This window comes from Bombina bombina, chromosome 3 (assembly GCF_027579735.1).
Source record: "Bombina bombina isolate aBomBom1 chromosome 3, aBomBom1.pri, whole genome shotgun sequence".
Taxonomy (NCBI): domain Eukaryota; kingdom Metazoa; phylum Chordata; class Amphibia; order Anura; family Bombinatoridae; genus Bombina; species Bombina bombina.
The window spans coordinates 1050577605-1050598444 of NC_069501.1; the positions used below are offsets into that span (position 1 = coordinate 1050577605).

The 20840-nt window shown below is 38.3% G+C and overlaps 1 protein-coding gene across 2 annotated transcripts in view; it reads left to right on the top strand.

The window, feature by feature from the left end:
• NFE2 (nuclear factor, erythroid 2) overlaps nucleotides 1-20277 on the top strand; it is a 79340-nt gene extending 59063 nt beyond the window's left edge. For both annotated transcript variants that reach the window (XM_053705009.1, XM_053705008.1), the window contains exon 3: nucleotides 19041-20277. In XM_053705009.1, coding sequence (XP_053560984.1) covers nucleotides 19041-20081 — 1041 coding nt within the window. In that variant the 3' untranslated portion in view covers nucleotides 20082-20277. The remainder of the gene's footprint in view (nucleotides 1-19040) is intronic.
• The last annotated feature ends 563 nt before the right edge of the window (nucleotides 20278-20840 follow it).

Sequence of the window (20840 nt, forward strand, 5' to 3'; positions counted from 1 at the left end):
AGAAGACAGAAGTACCACATGGCCTAATATGTATATACTCTTGTGAGAAAAGGTGCACAAAGTAATTAACATGTGCGAGAGCACCCCTCTTGGTGCAAGTGTCACAGGCTGGAATCAAATAGTCACCCATCAGACTGGCCTCCCGCAAAAATTCAACAGCAGTAGGATGAAACCAGGTGAGTTAGTTCCAGGTGTCTGGTGAACCATTAAACATAATGGTTGATAGAAGAATAAAAGGTTTGGCAGCAAGTGGTAAGATCAAAGCTTACTTTAATATCAGTTTAAAAACAGCTAGCCTGTCTTTCTAAAATCCTTAGTAGCTTCAATATAGTATTTCAAAGCTCTTACAACATCTAAAGAATGTAAAGATCTTTCAAGAACATTCTTAGGATTAGGACACAAAGGAGGAACAACAATTTCCCTACTAATGTTAGAATTCACAACCTTAGGAAGAAATTTAAACAAAGTCCGCAAAACAGCTTTATCCTGATGAAAAATCAGAAAAGGAGACTCACAATAGAGAGCAGACAACTCAGAAACTCTTCTAGCAGAAGAGATAGCCAAAAGGAACAACACTTTCCAAGAAAGTAGTTTAATATCCAGAGAATGCATAGGCTCAAAACAGAGGAGCCTGCAAAGCTTTTAAAACCAAATTAAGACTCCAAGGAGGAGAAATTGATTTAATGACAGGCTTTATATGAACCAAAGCCTGAACAAAACAGTGAATATCAGGAAGCTTAGCAATCTTTCTATGAAATAAAACAGAAAGAGCAGAGATTTGTCCCTTCTAAGTACTTGCAGACAAACCTTTATCCAAACCATCCTGAAGAAACTGTAAAATTCTAGGAATTCTAAAAGAATGCCAAGAGAATTTATGAGAAGAACACCATGAAATATAGGTTTTCCAAACCCGATGATAAATCTTCCTTGAAACAGACTTACGAGCCTGAAGCATAGTATTAATCACTGAGTCAGAGAAACCTCTATGACTAAGCATTCAATTTCCATACCTTCAAATTTAGCAATTTGAGATCCTGATGGAAAAACGGCCCTTGAGACAGAAGGTCTGGCCTTAATGGAAGTGGCCAAGGTTGGCAACTGGACATTTGGACAAGATCCGCATACCAAAACCTGTGAGGCCATGCTGGTGCTATCAGAAACACATGTGATTGTTCCATTATGATCTTGGAGATCACCCTTGGAAGAAGATGCAGAAAAATATACGCAGGTTGGTAACACCAAGGAAACGCTAACGCATCCACCATCTCCGCCTGAGGATGCCTGGACCTGGAAAGGTACCTGGGAAGCTTCTTGTTTAGATGGGATGCCATCAGATATATTTTATCAGATTGTTCAGATGTAGGGTCTTCCCGAAATAGATCTGGATGGAGAGACCACTCCCCTTGATGTAAGAACTGGCGGCTGAGATAATACGCTTCCCAATTGTCTACACCTGGGATATGTATCACAGAAATTAGGCAGGAATTGGATTCCGCCCAAGACAGTTACCAATTTCATTAGTCTCTTGTCTGTTAAAGACAGAGTCATGGACACTGAATCTATCTGGAAACCTAAAAAGGTGAAATCTTGGAATCAAAGAACTCTTTGGTAAATTGATCCTCCAACCATGTCTTTGAAGAAACAACACAAGTTGATTCTTGTGAGATTCTGCTAAATGTAAAGACTAAGCCAGTACCAAGATATCGTCCAAATAAGGAAGCACCGCAATACCCTGCTTTCTGATTACAGAAAGAAGGGCACTGAGAACCTTTTGAAAAGATTATTGGAGCTGTTGCTAGGCCAAATGGAAGAGCAACAAAATGGAAATGCTGGTCTAGAAAAGAGAATCCAAACCCTGTTCCAGAAGTGGAACTGGTACAATCACTCTTGAAAGCTCTAGATCTGAAAGACACTTCAGAAAAGCCTGAGCTTTCACAGAATTTATTGGAACGTGAGAGAAAAAAAAAATCTTCTCACAGGAGGTCTTATTCTGAAACCTATTCCATACCCCAGGGAGACAATATTCTGAATCCAATGATTCCGAATGGAACCTGCCCAAATGTCTTGAAATAATTTCAATCTGCCCCCCACCAGCAGAACTGGATCAAGGGCCGCACCTTCATGCAGACTTGGGGGCTGGCTTTGGTTTCTTCTAAGGCTTGGATTTATTCCAACTCGAGGATGGCTTCCAATTGGAGCCAGAGTCTCTAGGGGAAGGAATGGTTTTCTGTTCTCTATTCTGATGAAATTAACGAAACCGATTAGAAGCTTTAGATTTGCCTTTAGACTTTATCTTGAGGCAAAGAAACTCCCTTCCCCCCCAGTAATAGTGGAAATAATTGAATCCAACTGGGAACCAAACAAATTATTACCCTGGAATGAAAGAGATAGTAACCTAGATTTAGATACCATGTCAGCATTACATGTTTTGAGCCATAAAGCTCTTCTAGCTAAAATAGCCAAAGACAGATTTTACATTAATCTTGATGATATCAAAAATAGCATTACAGATAAAATAATTAGCATGTTGAAGCAAACGAAAAATGCTATGCAAATCAGAGTCTTTTTCTCGTTGTGCTAAGCTATCCAAACAAAAAGTTGATGCAGCCGTGACATCAGCCATAGAAATGGCAGGTCTAAGCACATAGCGAGAATGCAAATAAGCTTTCCTTAGATAAGATTCAATCTTCCTATCTAAAGGATCCTTAAAAGAGGTACTATCTTCCATAGGAATAGTAGTACGTTTAGCAAGAGTAGAAATAGCCTCATCAACCTTAGGGACTTTTTCCCAAAACTCTAAATTAACCACTGGCAAATGATACAACTTTTTAAACCTTGAAGAAGGAACAAAAGAAGTACCAGGCTTAGACAATTCCTTAGTAATCACATCAGAAATAGCACCAGGAACAGGAAAAACCTCAGGAGTAGACACAGGAGGTTTATAAACAGAATTTAAACATTTGCTGGATTTTTTATCAAGAGGTCCAGACTCCTCAATATCCAAAGTTATCAACACTTCTTTCAACAAAGAACGAATATACTCAATCTTAAAAAGATAAGATTATTTATCAGTGTCAATGTCTGAAGTAGGATCTTCTGAGTCAGAGAGATCCTCATCAGAGGAGGATGATATATCAGTATGCTTTCGGTCATTACAAATTTCATCAGTAATATGAGAAGTTTTAAAAGACCTTTTACGTTTATTTGAAGACGGTATAGCAGCCATAGCCTTCTGTATTGCATCATCAATATAATTTTTCATATCAACAGGGATATCATGTACTTTAGATGTTGAAGGAACCACAGATACTGTACTAGCACTAATAGAAACCTTTTCTGCATTCAAAAGCTTATCATGACAACTGTTACATACTACAGTTGGAGATATAATCTCCACAAGCTTACAACAGATACACTTAGCTTTGTTAGAACTGTGTTCAGGCAGCATTGTTCCTACAGCGACTTCTGAGACAGGATCAGATTGAGACATCTTGTAAAATGTAAAAAAGAAAAAACATTAAACAAAAATATCTTATTTTCACATATAGCAGTTTCAGGAATGGGAAAAAATGCAAATGCTAAAATTGACAAAAAAGCAAATAGCATAGCCCTCTGAGCATAAAGAAGGCAAGGAGCATATAGGAAGTGGGGTAAAATATAAAACATTTTGGTGCCAAGAATGAAGCACAACACAACAGGAAGTTGAGAATTTTTTTGGCGCCAACAAACATCCAGAAATGATGCAACTCGCATCATAAACACAATTTTGCACCAAACAACCTCGCGTCAACTAAGACGCAGGAAATGACGAACTTGTGTCATGACAGACGCACATTCACGCCCCAAAAATTTATCGCGCCAAGAATGACGCAATAAATAACAGCATTTTGCGCCCTCGCGAGCCTAATATGCCCGCAAGTTTTTTTTTTAAAGAAAACAAGTCAAATTGAATAAAGAAAAGACTACACCCCAGGTAAGACAAACTTCCTAAACATGATTCCCATAACGAAACTGCTGGACTGCAAAGGGAAATACACATAGACCTGACTCATGGCAAATAAGTAAAAACATAATTTATGTAAGAACTTACCTGATAAATTAATTTCTTTCATATTGGCAAGAGTCCATGGGCTAGTGACTTATGGGATATACAATCCTACCAGGAGGGGCAAAGTTTCCCAAACCTCAAAATGCCTATAAATACACCCTTCACCAGACCCACAATTCAGTTTAACGAATAGCCAAGAAGTGGGGGTGATAAAGAAAGGAGTAAAAAGCATCAACAAAGGAGTTATTATGTTTTCTTTCATGTAATTGCCAAGAGTCCATGAGCTAGTGACGTATGGGATAGCAATACCCAAGATGTGGAACTCCATGCAAGAGTCACTAGAGTGGGAGGGACAAAATAAAAACAGCCATTTCGCTGAAAAAAAATTAATCCACAACCCAAATATAAGTTTATTCTCAAAAAAGAAAAACTTAAATCATAAGCAGAAGAATCAAACTGAAACAGCTGCCTGAAGAACTTTCCTACCAAAAACTGCTTCAGAAGAAGCAAATACATCAAAATTGGTTGAATTTAGTAAATGTATGCAAAGAAGACCAAGTTGCTGCTTTGCAAATCTGATCAACTGAAGCTTGATTCTTAAAAGCCCAAGAAGTGGAAACTGATCTAGTAGAATGAGCTGTAATTATCTGAGATAGATTTAATGACAGGCTTGATACGAACCAAAGCCTGCACAAAACAATGATTATAAGGAAGTTTAGCAATCTTTCTATGAAATAAAACAGAAAGAGCAGAGATTTGTCCCTTCAAGGAACTTAGAGACAAACCTTTATCCAAACCATCCTGAAGAAACTGTAAAATTCTAGGAATTTGAAAAGAATGCCAAGAGAATTTATGAGAAGAATACCATGAAATGTAAGTCTTCCAAACTCGATAATAAATCTTTGTAGAAACAGATTTACGAGCCTGCAACATAGTATTAATCACTGAGTCAGAGAAACCTCTATGACTAAGCACTAAGCGTTCAATTTCCATACCTTCAAATTTAATTATTTGAGATCCTGATGGAAAAACAGACCTTGGAATAGAAGGTCTGGCCTTAATGGAAGTGGCCAAGGTTGTCAACTGGACATCCGAACAAGATCTGCATACCAAAACCTGTGAGGCCATGCTGGAGCCACCAGCAGCACAAACGATTGCTCCATAATGATTTTGGAGATCACTCTTGGAAGAAGAACTAGAGGCGGGAAAATATAAGCAGGTTGATAACACCAAGGAAGTGTCAATGCATGCACTGCTTCCGCCTGAGGATCCCCTGGACCTGGACAGGTACCTGGGAAGTTTTTTGTTTAGATGAGATGCCATCAGATCTATTTCTGGAAGCCCCCACATCTGAACAATTTGAGAAAACACATCTGGGTGGAGAGACCATTCTCCCGGATGTAAAGTCTGACGACTGAGGTAATCCGCTTCCCAATTGACTATACCTGGGATATGAACTGTAGAAATGAGACAGGAGCTGGATTCCGCCCAAACAAGTATCCAAGATACTTCTTTCATAGCTTGAGGACTGTGAGTCCCACCCTGATGATTGACATATGCCACAGTTGTGATATTGTCTGTCTGAAAACAAATAAACGGTTCTCTCTTCAACAGAGGCCAAGACTGAAGGGCTCTGAAAATCGCACGGAGTTCCAAAATATTGATTGGTAATCTCGCCTCTTGAGATTTCCAAACCCCTTGTGCTGTCAGAGATCCCCAAACAGCTCCCCAACCTGAAAGACTCGCATCTGTTGTGATCACAGTCCAGGTTGGATGAACGAAAGAGGCCCCTAAAATTATACGATGGTGATCTAACTACCAAGTCAGAGAAAGTCGAACATTGGGATTTAAGGATATTAATTGTTATATCCTTGTATAATCCCTGCATCATTGGTTCAGCATACAAAGCTGGTGAGGTCTCATATGAAAACGAGCAAAGGGGACCTAAAACTTCCATGCACATAGCTACTGAAGGGAATGACTGAGACTGAAGGTTCCGACAGACTGCAACCAATTTCAAACGTCTCTTGTCTGTTAGAGACAAAGTCATGGACACTGAATCTATCTGGAAACCTAAAAAGGTTACCTTTGTCTGAGGAATCAAAGAACTTTTTGGTAAATTGATCCTCCAACCATGTCTTCGAAGAAACAACACTAGTTGATTAGTGTGAGATTCTGCAGAACGTAAGGAAATACCGCAATACCCCGCTCTCTGATTACAGAGAGTAGGGCACCTAGAACCTTTGAAAAGATTCTTGGAGATGTCGCTAGGCCAAAAGGAAGAGCAACAAATTGATAATGCTTGTCTAGAAAAGAGAATCTCAGGCACTGATAATGATCTGGATTAATCGGAATATGAAGATATGCATCCTTTAAGTCTATTGTGGACATATAATGCCCTTGCTGAACAAAAGGCAGAATTGTCCTTATAGTCACCATTTTGAAAGTTGGTACTCTTGCATATCAATTCAAAATCTTTAGATCCAAAACTGGTCTGAATGAATTTTCGTTCTTTGGGACAATGAATAGATTTGAATAAAACCCCAGACCCTGTTCCTGAAACAGAACTGGCATGATAACCCCTGATAACTCCAGGTCTGAAACACACTTCAGGAGAGCCTGATCCTTTACTGGGTTTGCTGGAATGCGTGAGAGAAAAAAATCTTCTCACAGGCGGTCTTAATCTGAATCCTATTCTGTACCCCTGAGAGACATTACTCAGAATCCAATGATTTTGGACCGAATTGATCCAAACATCTTTGAACATTTTTAATCTGCCCCCTACCAGCTGAGCTGGAATGAGGGCCGCACCTTCATGCGGACATGGGGGCTAGTTTTGATCTCTTAAATGGCTTGGATTTATTCCAATTTGAAGAAGGCTTCCAATTGGAAGCAGATTCCTTGGGGGAAGGATTAGGCTTCTGTTCCTTATTTTGTCGAAAGGAATGAAAACGGTTAGAAGCTTTAGATTTACCCTTAGGTCTTTTATCCTGAGGCAAAAAAACTCCCTTCCCCCCCAGTGACAGTTGAAATTATTGAATCCAACCGAGAACCAAATAATGTATTACCTTGGAAAGAAAGAGAGAGCAATCTGGACTTAGAAGTCATATCAGCATTCCATCAGCCAAAGAAATTGCAGGCCTAAGAAGATGACCTGAATATAAATAAGCTTTCCTTAGATAAGATTCAAGTTTCCTATCTAAAGGATCTTTAAAAGAAGTACTATCTTCCGTAGGAATAGTAGTACGTTTAGCAAAAGTAGAGATAGCCCCAACAACTTTGGGGATCTTTTCCCAAAACTCCAATCTAACTGCTGGCAAAGGATACAATTTTTTAAACCTTGAAGAAGGAAAAAAAGAAGTACCAGGTCTATTCCAATCTTTAGAAATCATATTAGAAATAGCATCAGGAACTGAAAAAACTGGAATAACCACAGGAGGTTTATAAACTGAATTTAAACATTTACTAGTTTTAATATCAAGAGGACTAATTTCCTCCATATCTAATGTAATCAACACTTTTTAAAAAAAATAACGAATATACTCCATTTTTAAAGGGACAGTCTAGGCCAAAATAAACTTTCATGATTCAGATAGAGCATGTAATTTAAAAAAAAATTCCAATTTACTTTTATCACCAATTTTGCTTTGTTCTCTTGGTATTCTTAGTTGAAAGCTTAACCTAGGAGGTTCATATGCTAATTTCTTAGGCCTTGAACCCCTCACCACACCCACAATTCAGTTTAACGAATAGCCAAGCAGTGGGGTGATAAAGAAAGGAGTAGAAAGCATCAACAAAGGAATTTGGAAATAATTGTGCTTTATACAAAAAATCATAACCACCATAAAAAGGGTGGCCCTCATGGACTCTTGCCAATATGAAAGAAATGAATTTATCAGGTAAGTTCTTACATAAATTATGTTTTCTTTCATGTAATTGGCAAGAGTCCATGAGCTAGTGACATATGGGATATCAATACCCAAGATGTGGAGTCTTCCACTCAAGAGTCACTAGAGAGGGAGGGAATAAAATAAAAACAGCCATATTCCGCTGAGAAAATAATCCACAACCCAAAAATAAGTTTATTTTCACTTTTGAAAGAAAAAAAACTTAAATCAAAAAGCAGAAGAATCAAACTGAAACAGCTGCCTGAAGAACTTTTCTACCAAAAATTGCTTCAGAAGAAGAAAATACATCAAAATGGTAGAATTTAGTAAATGTATGCAAAGAAGACCAAGTGGCTGCTTTGCAAATCTGATCAACTGAAGCTTCATTCTTAAAAGCCCATGAAGTAGAGACTGATCTAGTAGAATGAGCTGTAATTCTCTGAGGCGGGGTTTGACCCGACTCCAAATAAGCTTGATGAATCAAAAGTTTCAACCAAGAAGCCAAGGAAATAGCAGAAGCTTTCTGACCTTTCCTAGGACCAGAAAATAAAACAAATAGACTAGAAGTCTTCCTGAAATTTTTAGTAGCTTCCACATAATATTTCAAAGCTCTTACCACATCCAAAGAATGTAAGGATCTCTCCAAAGAATTCTTAGGATTAGGACATAAAGAAGGGACAACAATTTCTCTACTAATGTTGTTAGAATTCACAACCTTAGGTAAAAATTGAAAAGAAGTCCGCAAAACTGCCTTATCCTGATGAAAAATCAGAAAAGGAGACTCACAAGAAAGAGCAGATCGCTCAGAAACTCTTCTAGCAGAAGAGATATCCAAAAGGAACAACACTTTCCAAGAAAGTAGTTTAATGTCCAAAGAATGCATAGGTTCAAATGGAGGAGCCTGTAAAGCACTCAGAACCAAATTAAGACTCCAAGGAGGAGAAATTGACTTAATGACAGGCTTAATACGAACTAAAGCCTGTACAAAACAGTGTATATCAGGAAGTATAGCAATTTTTCTGTGAAATAAAACAGAAAGAGCGGAGATTTGTCCTTTCAAGGAACTTGCAGACAAAACCTTATCCAAACCATCCTGAAGAAACTGTAAAATTCTAGGAATTCTAAAAGAATGCCAGGAGAATTTATGAGAAGAACACCATGAAATGTAAGTCTTCCAAACTCTATAATAAATCTTTCTAGAGACAGATTTACGAGCTTGTAACATAGTATTAATCACTCTATGACTTAGAACTAAGCGTTCGATTTCCATACCTTCAAATTTAATGATTTGAGATCCTGATGGAAAAACGGACCTTGAGATAGTAGGTCCGGCCGTAACGGAAGTGGCCAAGGCGGCAACTGGACATCCGAACCAGATCCGCATACCAAAACCTGTGTGGCCATGCTGGAGCCACCAGCAACACATAAGACTGTTCCATGATGATTTTGGAAATCACTCTTGGAAGGAGAACTAGAGGCGGGAAGATGTAAGCAGGTTGATAACAAGAAGGAAGTGTCAGCGCATCCACTGCTTCCGCCTGAACATCCCTGGACCTGGACAGGTATCTGGGAAGTTTCTTGTTTAGATGAGAGGCCATGAGATCTATCTCTGGAAGCCCCCACATCTGAACAATCTGAGAAAACACATCTGGATGGAGAGACCACTCCCCTGGATGTAAAGTCTGGCGGCTGAGATAATCTGCCTCCCAATTGTCTACACCTGGGATATGCACCGCAGAGATTAGACAGGAGCTGGATTCCGCCCAAGCAAGTATACAAGATACTTCTTTCATAGCTTGGGGACTGTGAGTCCCACCCTGATGATTGACATAAGCCACAGTTGTGATATTGTCTGTCTGAAAACAAATGAACGGTTCTCTCTTTAGTAGAGGCCAGAATTGAAGAGCCCTGAGAATTGCACGGAGTTCTAAAATATTTATTGGTAATCTCGCCTCTTGAGATTTCCAAATCCCTTGTGCTGTCAGAGACCCCCAAACAGCTCCCCAACCTGAAAGACTCGCATCTGTTGTGATCACAGTCCAGGTTGGGCGAACAAAAGAAGCCCCTTGAACCAAACGATGGTGATCTATCCACCATGTCAGAGAGTGTCGTACATTGGGATTCAAGGATATTAATTGTGATATCTTTGTATAATCCCTGCACCATTGATTCAGCATACAAAGCTGTAGAGGTCTCATGTGAAAACGAGCAAAGGGGATTGCGTCCGATGCTGCAGTCATGAGACCTAAAACTTCCATGCACATAGCCACTGAAGGGAATGACTGAGACTGAAGGTGCCGGCAGGCTGCAACGAATTTTAAACGTCTCTTGTCTGTTAGAGACAGAGTCATGGACACTGAATCTATCTGGAAGCCTAAAAAGGTGACCCTTGTCTGAGGAATCAAGAAACTTTTTGGTAAATTGATCCTCCAACCATGTTTCCGAAGAAACAACACTAGATGATTCGTGTGAGATTCTGCAGTATGTAAAGACTGAGCTAGTACCAAGATATCGTCCAAATAAGGAAACACCCAGAACCTTTGAAAAGATTCTTGGAGCTGTTGCTAGGCCAAATGGAAGAGCAACAAATTGGTAATGCTTGTCTAGAAAAGAGAATCTCAGGAACTGATAATGTTCTGGATGAATCGGAATATGAAGGTATGCATCCTGCAAGTCTATTGTGGACATATAATGTCCTTGCTGAACAAAAGGCAGAATAGTCCTTATAGTCACCATCTTGAAAGTTGGTACTCTTACATAACGATTAAAAATTTTCAGATCCAGAACTGGTCTGAACAAATTTTCTTTCTTTGGTACAATGAATAGGTTTGAATAGAACCCCAAACCTTGTTCCTGAAGAGGAACTGGCATGATTACCCCTGAAGACTCCAGGTCTGAAACACACTTCAGAAAAGCCTGAGCTTTTACTGGATTTACAGGAATGTGTGAGAGAAAAAATCTTCTCACAGGAGGTCTTACTTTGAATCCTATTTGATACCCTTGAGAGACAATGCTCTGAATCCAATGATTTTGGACAGATTTTATCCAAAAATCCTTGAAAAACCTTAATCTGCCCCCTACCAGCTGAGCTGGAATGAGGGCCGCACCTTCATGCGGACTTAGGGGCAGACTTTGGTTTCCTAAATGGCTTGGATTTATTCCAATTTGAGGAAGGCTTCCAACTGGAAGCAGATTCCTTGGGAGGAGGATTGAGTTTTTGTTCCTTATTCTGACGAAAGGAACGAAAACGGTTAGAAGCCTTAGATTTACCCTTAGGTTTTTTATCCTGAGGCAAAAAAACTCCTTTTCCTCCAGTGATAGTTGAAATAATATAATCCAACTGAGAACCAAATAAATTATTACCTTGGAAAGAATGAGATTGTAATCTAGATTTAGATGTCATATCAGCATTCCAAGATTTAAGCCACAAAGCTCTTCTAGCTAATACAGCTAAAGACATGGATCTAACATCAATTTTGATAATATCAAAAATGGCATCACAAATAAAATGATTAGCATGTTGCAGTAAGCGAACAATGCTAGATATGTCAGAATCCAATTCATGTTGCGCTAAATTTTCCAACCAGAAAGTTGATGCAGCCGCAACATCACCCAAAGAAATAGCAGGTCTGAGAAGATGACCTGAATATAAATAGGCCTTCCTTAGATAAGATTCAAGCTTCCTATCTAAAGGGTCCTTAAAGGAAGTGCTATCTTCCATAGGAATAGTGGTACGTTTAGCAAGAGTAGAAATAGCCCCATCAACTTTGGGGATCTTTTCCCAAAACTCTATAGATTTTGCTGGTAAAGGATACAATCTCTTAAACCTTGAAGAAGGAATAAAGGAAGTACCTGGCTTATTCCATTCCCTAGAAATCATATCAGAAATAGCCTCAGGAATGGGAAAAACACCTGGGGAAACCACAGGAGGTTTAAAAACAGCATTTAAACGTTTATTAGACTGAACGTCAATAGGACTGGTTACCTCAATATCCAAAGTAATTAACACTTCTTTTAATAAAGAACGCATATACTCTATTTTAAATAAATAAGTAGATTTGTCAGTGTCAATATCTGAGGAAGGATCTTCTGTTTCAGATAGATCCTTAGCAGAAGAGGATGAATTATTATGTTGTTGGTCATTTGAAATTTCATCAGCTAAATGAGAAGTTTTAAAAGACCTTTTACGTTTATTAGAAGGTGGAAATGCAGACAAAGCCTTCATAATAGATTCAGAAACAAATTCTTTAAAATTTACAGGTATATCATGCACATTAGAAGTTGAAGGAACTGCAACTGGCAATGTACTATTACTGATAGAAACACTATCTGCATGTAAAAGTTTATCATGACAACTATTACAAATGACATTCGGTGGAATAATTTCTACAATTTTACAAAAAATGCACTTAGCTTTGGTAGAACCGATGTCAGGCAGCAATGTTCCAGCAGAAACTTCAGAGACAGGATCGGATTGGGACATCTTGCTCAATGTAAAAGAAAAAACAACATATAAAGCAAAATTATCTATTTCCTTAAATGACAGTTTCAGGAATGGGAAAAAATGCAAAAGCATAGGCCTCTTGATAGAGAAGAAAGCAGGAGGAAAACATGAATGGGGTATTGAAATAATGAAAAAAATTTGGCGCCAAGTATGACGCACAACGTAACGTAAACTTTTAAAATGACCGGAAATGACACACTTGCGTCACTAATGACGCCGCCGTGTGAAAGGTCTCAGCGTCACGTATGACCCCGGAAATGACGAAGTTGCGTCATAAACGTATTTTTTCGCGCCAAAAAAAGTTTGCGCCAAAAATGACGCAATAAAGTCTAGCATTTGACGCACCCGCGGGCCTAACACCCGCAATTGCAAAAAGTAGTCAAATTGAAAAAAAGACTAAACCCCAGGTAAGAAATAAATTTCTTAAAGTGTTTACATTCCCAAATATGAAACTGACAGTCTGCAGAAGGAAATACATGAACCTGACTCATGGCAAATATAAGTACAATACATATATTTAGAACTTTATATAATTGCATAAAGTGCCAAACCATAGCTGAGAGTGTCTTAAGTAATAAAAACATACTTACCCAAAGACACCCATCCACACATAGCAGATAGCCAAACCAGTACTAAAACAGTTATTAGTAGAGGTAATGGTAAATTGAGAGTATATCGTCGATCTGAAAAGGGAGGTAGGAGATGAATCTCTACGACCGATAACAGAGAACCTATGAAATAGACCCCCGTTAGGGAAATCATCGTATTCAAATAAGTGATACTCCCTTCGCGTCCCTCTGACATTCGCTGTACTCTGAGAGGAATCGGGCTTCAACAATGCTGAGAAGCGCATATCAACGTAGAAATCTTAGCACAAACTTACTTCACCACCTCCATAGGAGGCAAAGTTTGTAAAACTGAATTGTGGGTGTGGTGAGGGGTGTATTTATAGGCATTTTGAGGTTTGGGAAACTTTGCCCCTCCTGGTAGGATTGTATATCCCATATGTCCCTAGCTCATGGACTCTTGCCAATTACATGAAAGAAAATTAAATCCACAATCAAATAAGTTTTTCTCATAATGAAAAGAAAAAACTTAAAACATAAGCAGAGGAATCAAACTGAAACAGCTGCCTGAAGAATTTTCTACCAAAAACTGCTTCCGAAGAAGCAAATACATCAAAACGGTAGAATTTAGTAAATGTATGCAAAGAAGACCAAGTCGCTGGTTTGCAAATCTGATCAACTGAAGCTTCATTCTTAAAAGCCCATAAAGTGGAGACTGATCTAGTAGAATGAGCTGTGATTCTCTGAGACGGGGCCTGACCCGACTACAAATAAGCCTACAAATAAGCCTCATGAATCAAAAAGATGCCAAGGAAATGGCAGAAGCTTTCTGACCTTTCCTAGAACCAGAAAAGACAACAAATAGACTAGAAGTCTTCCTGAAATCTTTAGTAGCTTCAACATAATATTTCAAAGCTCTTACAACATCCAGAGAATGTAAGGATCTCTCCAAAGAATTCTTAGGATTAGGCCACAAAGAGGGGAGAACAATTTATCTATTAATGTTGTTAGACTTCACAACTTTAGGCAAAAATGTAAATGAAGTCTGCAAAACTGCCTTATCTTGATGAAAAATCAGAAAAGGTGACTCACAAGAAAGAGCAGATAATTCAGAAACTCTTCTAGAAGAAGAGATAGCCAAAAGGAACAACACTTTCCAAGAAAGTAGTTTAATATCCCAAGGATGCATAGGCTCAAAAGGAGGAGCCTGTAAAGCTTTCAAAACCAAATTAAGACTCCAAGGAGGAAAGATCGATTTAATGACAGGCTTGATACGGACCAAAGCCTGAACAAAACAGTGAATATCAGGAAGCTTAGCAATCTTTCAGTGAAATAAAACAGAAAGAGCTGAGATTTGTCCCTTCAAGGAACTTGCAGACAAACCTTTATCCAAACCATCCTGAAGAAACTGTAAAATTCTAGGAATTCTAAAAGAATGCCAGGAGAATTTATGAGAAGAAAACCATGAAATATAAGTCTTCCAAACTCGATAATAAATCTTCCTAGAAACAGGATTTACAAGCCTGTAATATAGTAGCAATCACGGAGTCAGAGAAACCTATATGACGAAGCACTAAGCTTTCAATTTCCATACCTTCAAATTCAATGATTTGAGATCCTGATGGAAAAACGGTCCTTGGGACAGAAGGTCTGGTCTTAAAGGAAGTGGCCAAGGTTGACAATTGGACATCCGGACAAGGTCCGCATACCAGAACCTGTGAGGCAATGCTGGTGCTACCAGAAACACAAACGAATCTTCCATGATGATCTTGGTGATGACTCTTGGAAGAAGAACTAGAGGAGGGAAGAAGAACTAGAGGAGGGAAGATATAAGCAGGTTGGTAAAACCAAGGGACTGCTATCGCATCCACCGACTCCGCTTGATGATCCCTGGACCAGGACAGGTACCTTGGAGAATTCTTGTTTAGATGGGAAGCCATCAGATCTATTTCTGGAAAAACCCACATCTGAACAATCTGAAAAAAAACACATCTGGATGGAGAGACCACTCCCCCAGATATAAAGTCTGATGGCTGAGATAATCCGCTCCCCAATTGTCTACACCTGGAATATGTACCACAAAAATTAGACAAGAGCTGGATTCTGCTCAAGAAAGTATCCAAGATACTTCTTTTATAGCTAGGGGACTGCGAGTCCCACCCTGATGATTGACATATGCCACAGTTGTGATATTATCTGTTGAAGAGAGAACCATTCATTTGTTTTCAGACAGAGGCCAAACCTGAAGAGCCCTGAAAATAGCACAGAGTTCTAAAATATTAATTGGTAACCTCACATCTTGAGATTTCCAAACCCCTTGTTCTGTCAGAGATCCCCAGACAGCTCCCCAACCTGAAAGACTTGCATCTGTTGCGATTACAGTCCAGGTTGGACGAACCAAAGAGGCCCCTTGAATCATAAGGTGGTGATTTAACCACCAAATCAGAGAAACTTGAATATTGGGATTTAAGGATATTAATTGTGATATCTTTGAATAATCCCTGCACCATTGATTCAGCATACAAAGCTGGAGAAGTCTCATATGAAAATGAACAAAGGGGATCGCATCCGATGCTGCAGTCATGAGACCTAAAACCTCCATGCACATAGCCACTGAAGGGAATGATGGAGACTGAAGGGTCTGACAGGCTTAAACCAATTTCATTTGTCTCTTTTTCTGAATCTATCTGGAAACCTAAAAAGGTGACCCTTGTCCGAGGAAACAAGGAACTTTTTGGTAAATTGATCCTCCAACCATGTCTTTGTGTGAGATTCGGCAAAATGTAAAGACTGAGCTAGTACCAAGATATCATCCAAATAAGGAAACACCGCAATACCCTGTCTGTTCTCTTATTACAGAGAGTAGGGCACCGAGAACTTATGAAAAATTTCTTGGAGCTGTCGCTAGGCCAAATGGAAGAGCGACAAATTGGTAATGCTCGTCTAGAAAAGAGAATCTCAGAAACCGATAGTGGTCTGGATGAATCAGAATATGAAGATATGCATCCTGTAAGTCTATCGTGGACATAATGACCTTGCTGAACAAAAAGGCAGAATAGTCCTTATAGTCACCATTTTGAAATTTGGCACTCTTACAAAACGGTTCAAAATTTTCAGATCCAGAACTGGCCTGAATGAATTTTCTTTCTTTGGGACAATGAATAGATTTGAATAAAATCCCAGATCCTATTCCTGAAATGGAACTGGTATAATTACCCCTGAAAGCTCTAGATCGGAAACACACTTCAGAAAAGCCTGAGCCTTCACTGGATTTGCTGGAACATGAGAGAAAAAATCTTCTCACAGGAGGTCTTACTCTGACTCCTATCCGATACCCTTGAGAGACAATACTCTGAATCCAATGATTTTGGACAGAATCTGCCCAAATGTTTTGGAAAATTTTTAATCTGCCCCCCACCAGCTGAACTGGAATGAGGGCCGCACCTTCATGCATACTTGGGGGGTGGCTTTGGTTTCTTAAAAGGCTTGGATTTATTCCAACTTGAAGAGGGTTTCCAATTGGAACCAGATTTTTTGGGGGAAGGATGGTCTTTCTGTTCCTTATTCTGTCGAAAAGAACGAAAACGATTAGAAGCTTTAGATTTACCATTAGAAATTTTATCCTGAGGTAAAAAAAACTCCCTTCCCCCAGTAACAGTTGAAATAATTGAATCCAACTGAGAACCAAATAAATTGTTACCTTGGAAAGAAAGTGATAGTAATCTAGACTTAGATACCATGTCAGCATTCCAATATTTGAGCCACAAAGCTCTTCTAGCTAAAATAGCTAAAGACATAGATTTGACATTAATTTTGATTATATCAAAAATAGCACCACAGGTAAAATGATTAGCATGTTGAAGCAAGCGAACAATGCTAGACAAATCAGGATCTGTTTCCTGTTGTGCTAAACTTTCCAACCAAAAAGTTGATGCTGCTGCAACATCAGCCATAGAAATGGCAGGCCTGAGAAGATAACCAGAATATAAAAAAGCTTTCCTTAGATAAGATTCAAGTTTCCTATCTAAAGGGTCCTTAAAGGAAGTACTATCTACCATAGGGATAGTAGTACGTTTGGCAAGAGTAGAGATAGCCCCATCAACTTTGGGGATTTTTTCCCAAAACTCCAATCTAATTGCTGGCAAAGGATACAACTTTTTAAACCTAGCATAAGGAATGAAAGAAGTACCCGGCCTATTCAATTCCTTTGAAATCATATCAGAAATAGCATCAGGAACTGGAAAAACCTCTGGAGTAACCACAGGAGGTTTATAAACAGAATTTAAATGTTTACTAGTTTAAATATCAAGAGGACTAGTTTCCTCAATATCCAATGTAATCAACACCTCTTAACAAGGAACGAATATACTCCATCTTAAAGAGATAAGTAGATTTGTCAGTGTCAATATCTGAGGTAGGATCTTCTGAATCAGATAGATCCTCATCAGAGGAGGATAAATCAGTATGTTCTCATAAAGTTGATGACATTTCAAATGACTGACAAGTTTTAAAAGACCTTTTACGTTTATTAGAAGGCGGAATAGCAGACAAAGCCTTCTGAATCGCATCAGCAATAAAATATTTTATATTCACAGGGATATCATGTACATTAGATGTTGAAGGAACAACAGGCATTGTACTAGTACTGATGGACACATTCTCTGCATGTAAAAGCTTATCATGACAACTGTTACATACTACAGCTGGAGATATAATCTCCGCTAACTTACAACAGATACACCTATCTTTGGTAGAACTGTTATCAGACAGCAGGAATCCAACAGTGGTTTCTGAGACAGGATCAGATTGAGACATCTTGCAAATGTAAGAGAAAAAACAACATATAAAGCAAAATTATCAATTTCAGGAATGGGAAATGGGAAAAAATGCAAACAGCATAGCCCTCTGAGCATAGAAAAAGGCAAGAGGCATATAGGATGTGGGGTTTAAATAATTAAATTATTTGGCGCCAATTATGACGCGCAACGCAAAATTAATTTTTTTGGCGCTAACAACATCCAGAAATGACGCAAGTCGCATCATGGCAGACACAACTTGTGCAAGGAACCTGGCGTCAACTAAGACGCAGGAAATGGTGAATTTGCGTCACCTCACTAGCCTAATTTTGTGTGCGAAAATTAATGAAAACAATCAATTTTGAAGAAAAGACTATACCCCAAGGTAAGAAAAAATAACTTCCTAAATATGTTTTGCTAATTTGGAAACTGATAGTCTGCAAAAGGAAATATACATAAACCTGACTCATGGCAAATATAAGTACAATATATACATTTAGAACTTTACATTAATACATAAAGTGTCAAACCATAGCTGAGAATGTCTTAAGTAATGAAAACATACTTACCGAAAGACACCCATCCACATATAGCAGATTGCTAAACCAGTACTGAAACAGTTATCAGTAGAGGTAATGAAATATGAGAGTATATCGTCGATCTGAAAAGGGAGGTAGGAGATGAATCTCTACGAACCTATGAAAAGATTTCCTGTGAGGAAAACCATAGAATTCAATAGGTGATACTCCCTTTACATCCCTCTGACATTCACTGTACTCAGAGGAATCAGGCTTCAAAATGCTGAGAAGCGCATATCACAGAAGAAAATCAAGCACAAACTTACTTCACCACCTACATAGGAGTTTGTAAAACTGAATTGTGGGTGTGGTGAGGGGTGTATTTATAGGCATTTTAAGGTTTTGGAAACTTTGCCCCTCCTGGTAGGATTGTATATCCCATACGTCACTAGCTCATGGACTCTTGCCAATTACATGAAAGAAATAAAGAATTCAAACTTATACAACTAATTAACTGTACTTAAAATCTCATCCTGGATAATTATATTATAGTGGTGTATATCTATATATAGACATTTGTAGAATACAAACATGTTGCAGGTAACCCTAATATCCACCAGTTTATGCCTCCCATAAAGTTGCAAGTGTCATAATTAATTTGATTTTTAGTTTGATGCAAATCTATGCAACTTAAATAACTAACTATTCTTATTCTGCACAGGATCTCGATGTTCATTGTGATTCTACATACAACAGTAATGGCTATGGAACTGTGGCTCCCATACTGATGTCAGGTTATGGAAGTGGTAATGTCCCAGAAGGCATGACACAAATGCAAAATCAGAATATTCCTTTGTATGAACGATCTTACTCAAACCCAATACATACTCAACCACAGAAAATGAACACAGCTTCATCATATGGCCCTACTGCTTACACAGGTATGCTTATTTCATCAAGCATGAATCAAATGGCAACCATAAACAATTCTGCACTTAAAACTGTACATTGGGGTGGATTACCAAGTATATCTTTAATTGACCATTTAAATGTGCCTAATATGGGAAAATCTAATGTTAACCCTCACAAGAATCAAGAAGATTTTGAATCAGACTCTGGCTTGTCTTTGAATTTTAGTGATGGTGAATCTATGGAGATGGAAAATATTGAATCACAGAGACTGCACTCAGAGTATATACAAATGCTCCCCCCTTTGGCATACCAAGGCCAGTATTTGACATCTACTACAGAACCTGTTACAGGCCACGACCTCACTAATGCATATGTTACTTCTGAAACTCCAGACTTGTTATGCAATAGGGATGAAAGAAGGGCAGCTGCTATGAATATTCCCTTTCCCATAGAAAGAATTGTAAATCTACCTGTAGAGGATTTTAATGAGCTCCTCACTAGTTACTCATTGACTGAAGCACAGCTAGGACTGGTCAGAGATATCCGCAGGAGAGGTAAAAACAAAGTGGCTGCACAAAATTGCCGCAAACGTAAGATGGAAACCATTACCAGCTTGGAAAGGGAGATAGGACACTTACAGATAGAACGTGAAGTTCTAAGGAAAGAACAAGCGGAGGTCCAAAGGTTGATGGGAGATCTGAAGAGAGATATGAGATTACTCCAGGAAGAGGTGTCCATCATCTTACAGGATCAAGGAACACACCAGTATCAGTCTGATGACGTTTTGCTTAAACAAACAGATAATGGATTTTTTGACTTGCAAACCAAAGAGTTAGAGCACCTTAACTGACTACTTACTCCATGCAGATGAATCCTAATTATGTTCCAGTAAAATATGCATTCTCTGAATACAAGTCCAATGCTACATGACAGTACAAGCTTCTTCAGCTTTATCAGATATTAGATGCACTAAGTGGACTTATATATGACAAATATATCTGTAAATAAATATGATTTCCATTCTAATAAACAAACACGTTGATTTATGTTCCGTCCTAAAATGCAGTGACAAAAGCAATTTGTCTCTAGAATTGCATACAGTATATTGTGCAAAAATAGTAAGTTTGGTATTTTCATTAAATTCCTGATTTGTCAAAAGCTTATAACTCTGTAATATGACAATATTTAGTGCACTTATACATATTATATACATTTTTACCAGACAAACAGTATTCTTGGATGCACTATATGGGTACATAAAATAAGAATTAGGAATGTAATACTGCAAATGGGGAGGCATTTTTTTGAAAATTTTCTAAATAATCTCTACAAAACTAGTGTAGATAAAGAAAAATACCTCAAAATAGATTATTTTGTCCAGATTTTAGAACTACTTCATATGTCTAGGTTTTGTAATTAATAAAACTATAGATCAAACACTACAAGGATGGAATTATTAGTTTAACGCTAAACAATTGCAAAATTTGCTATGCTTGGCCTATAAATTTAATAGTGAACACCAATCCAACACCACTTCATAAAAGTTTATATTTGTAGAATCTAGACACTATGGAGTATTTTCCTAGGGGCATTTTAACACTTTTAATTT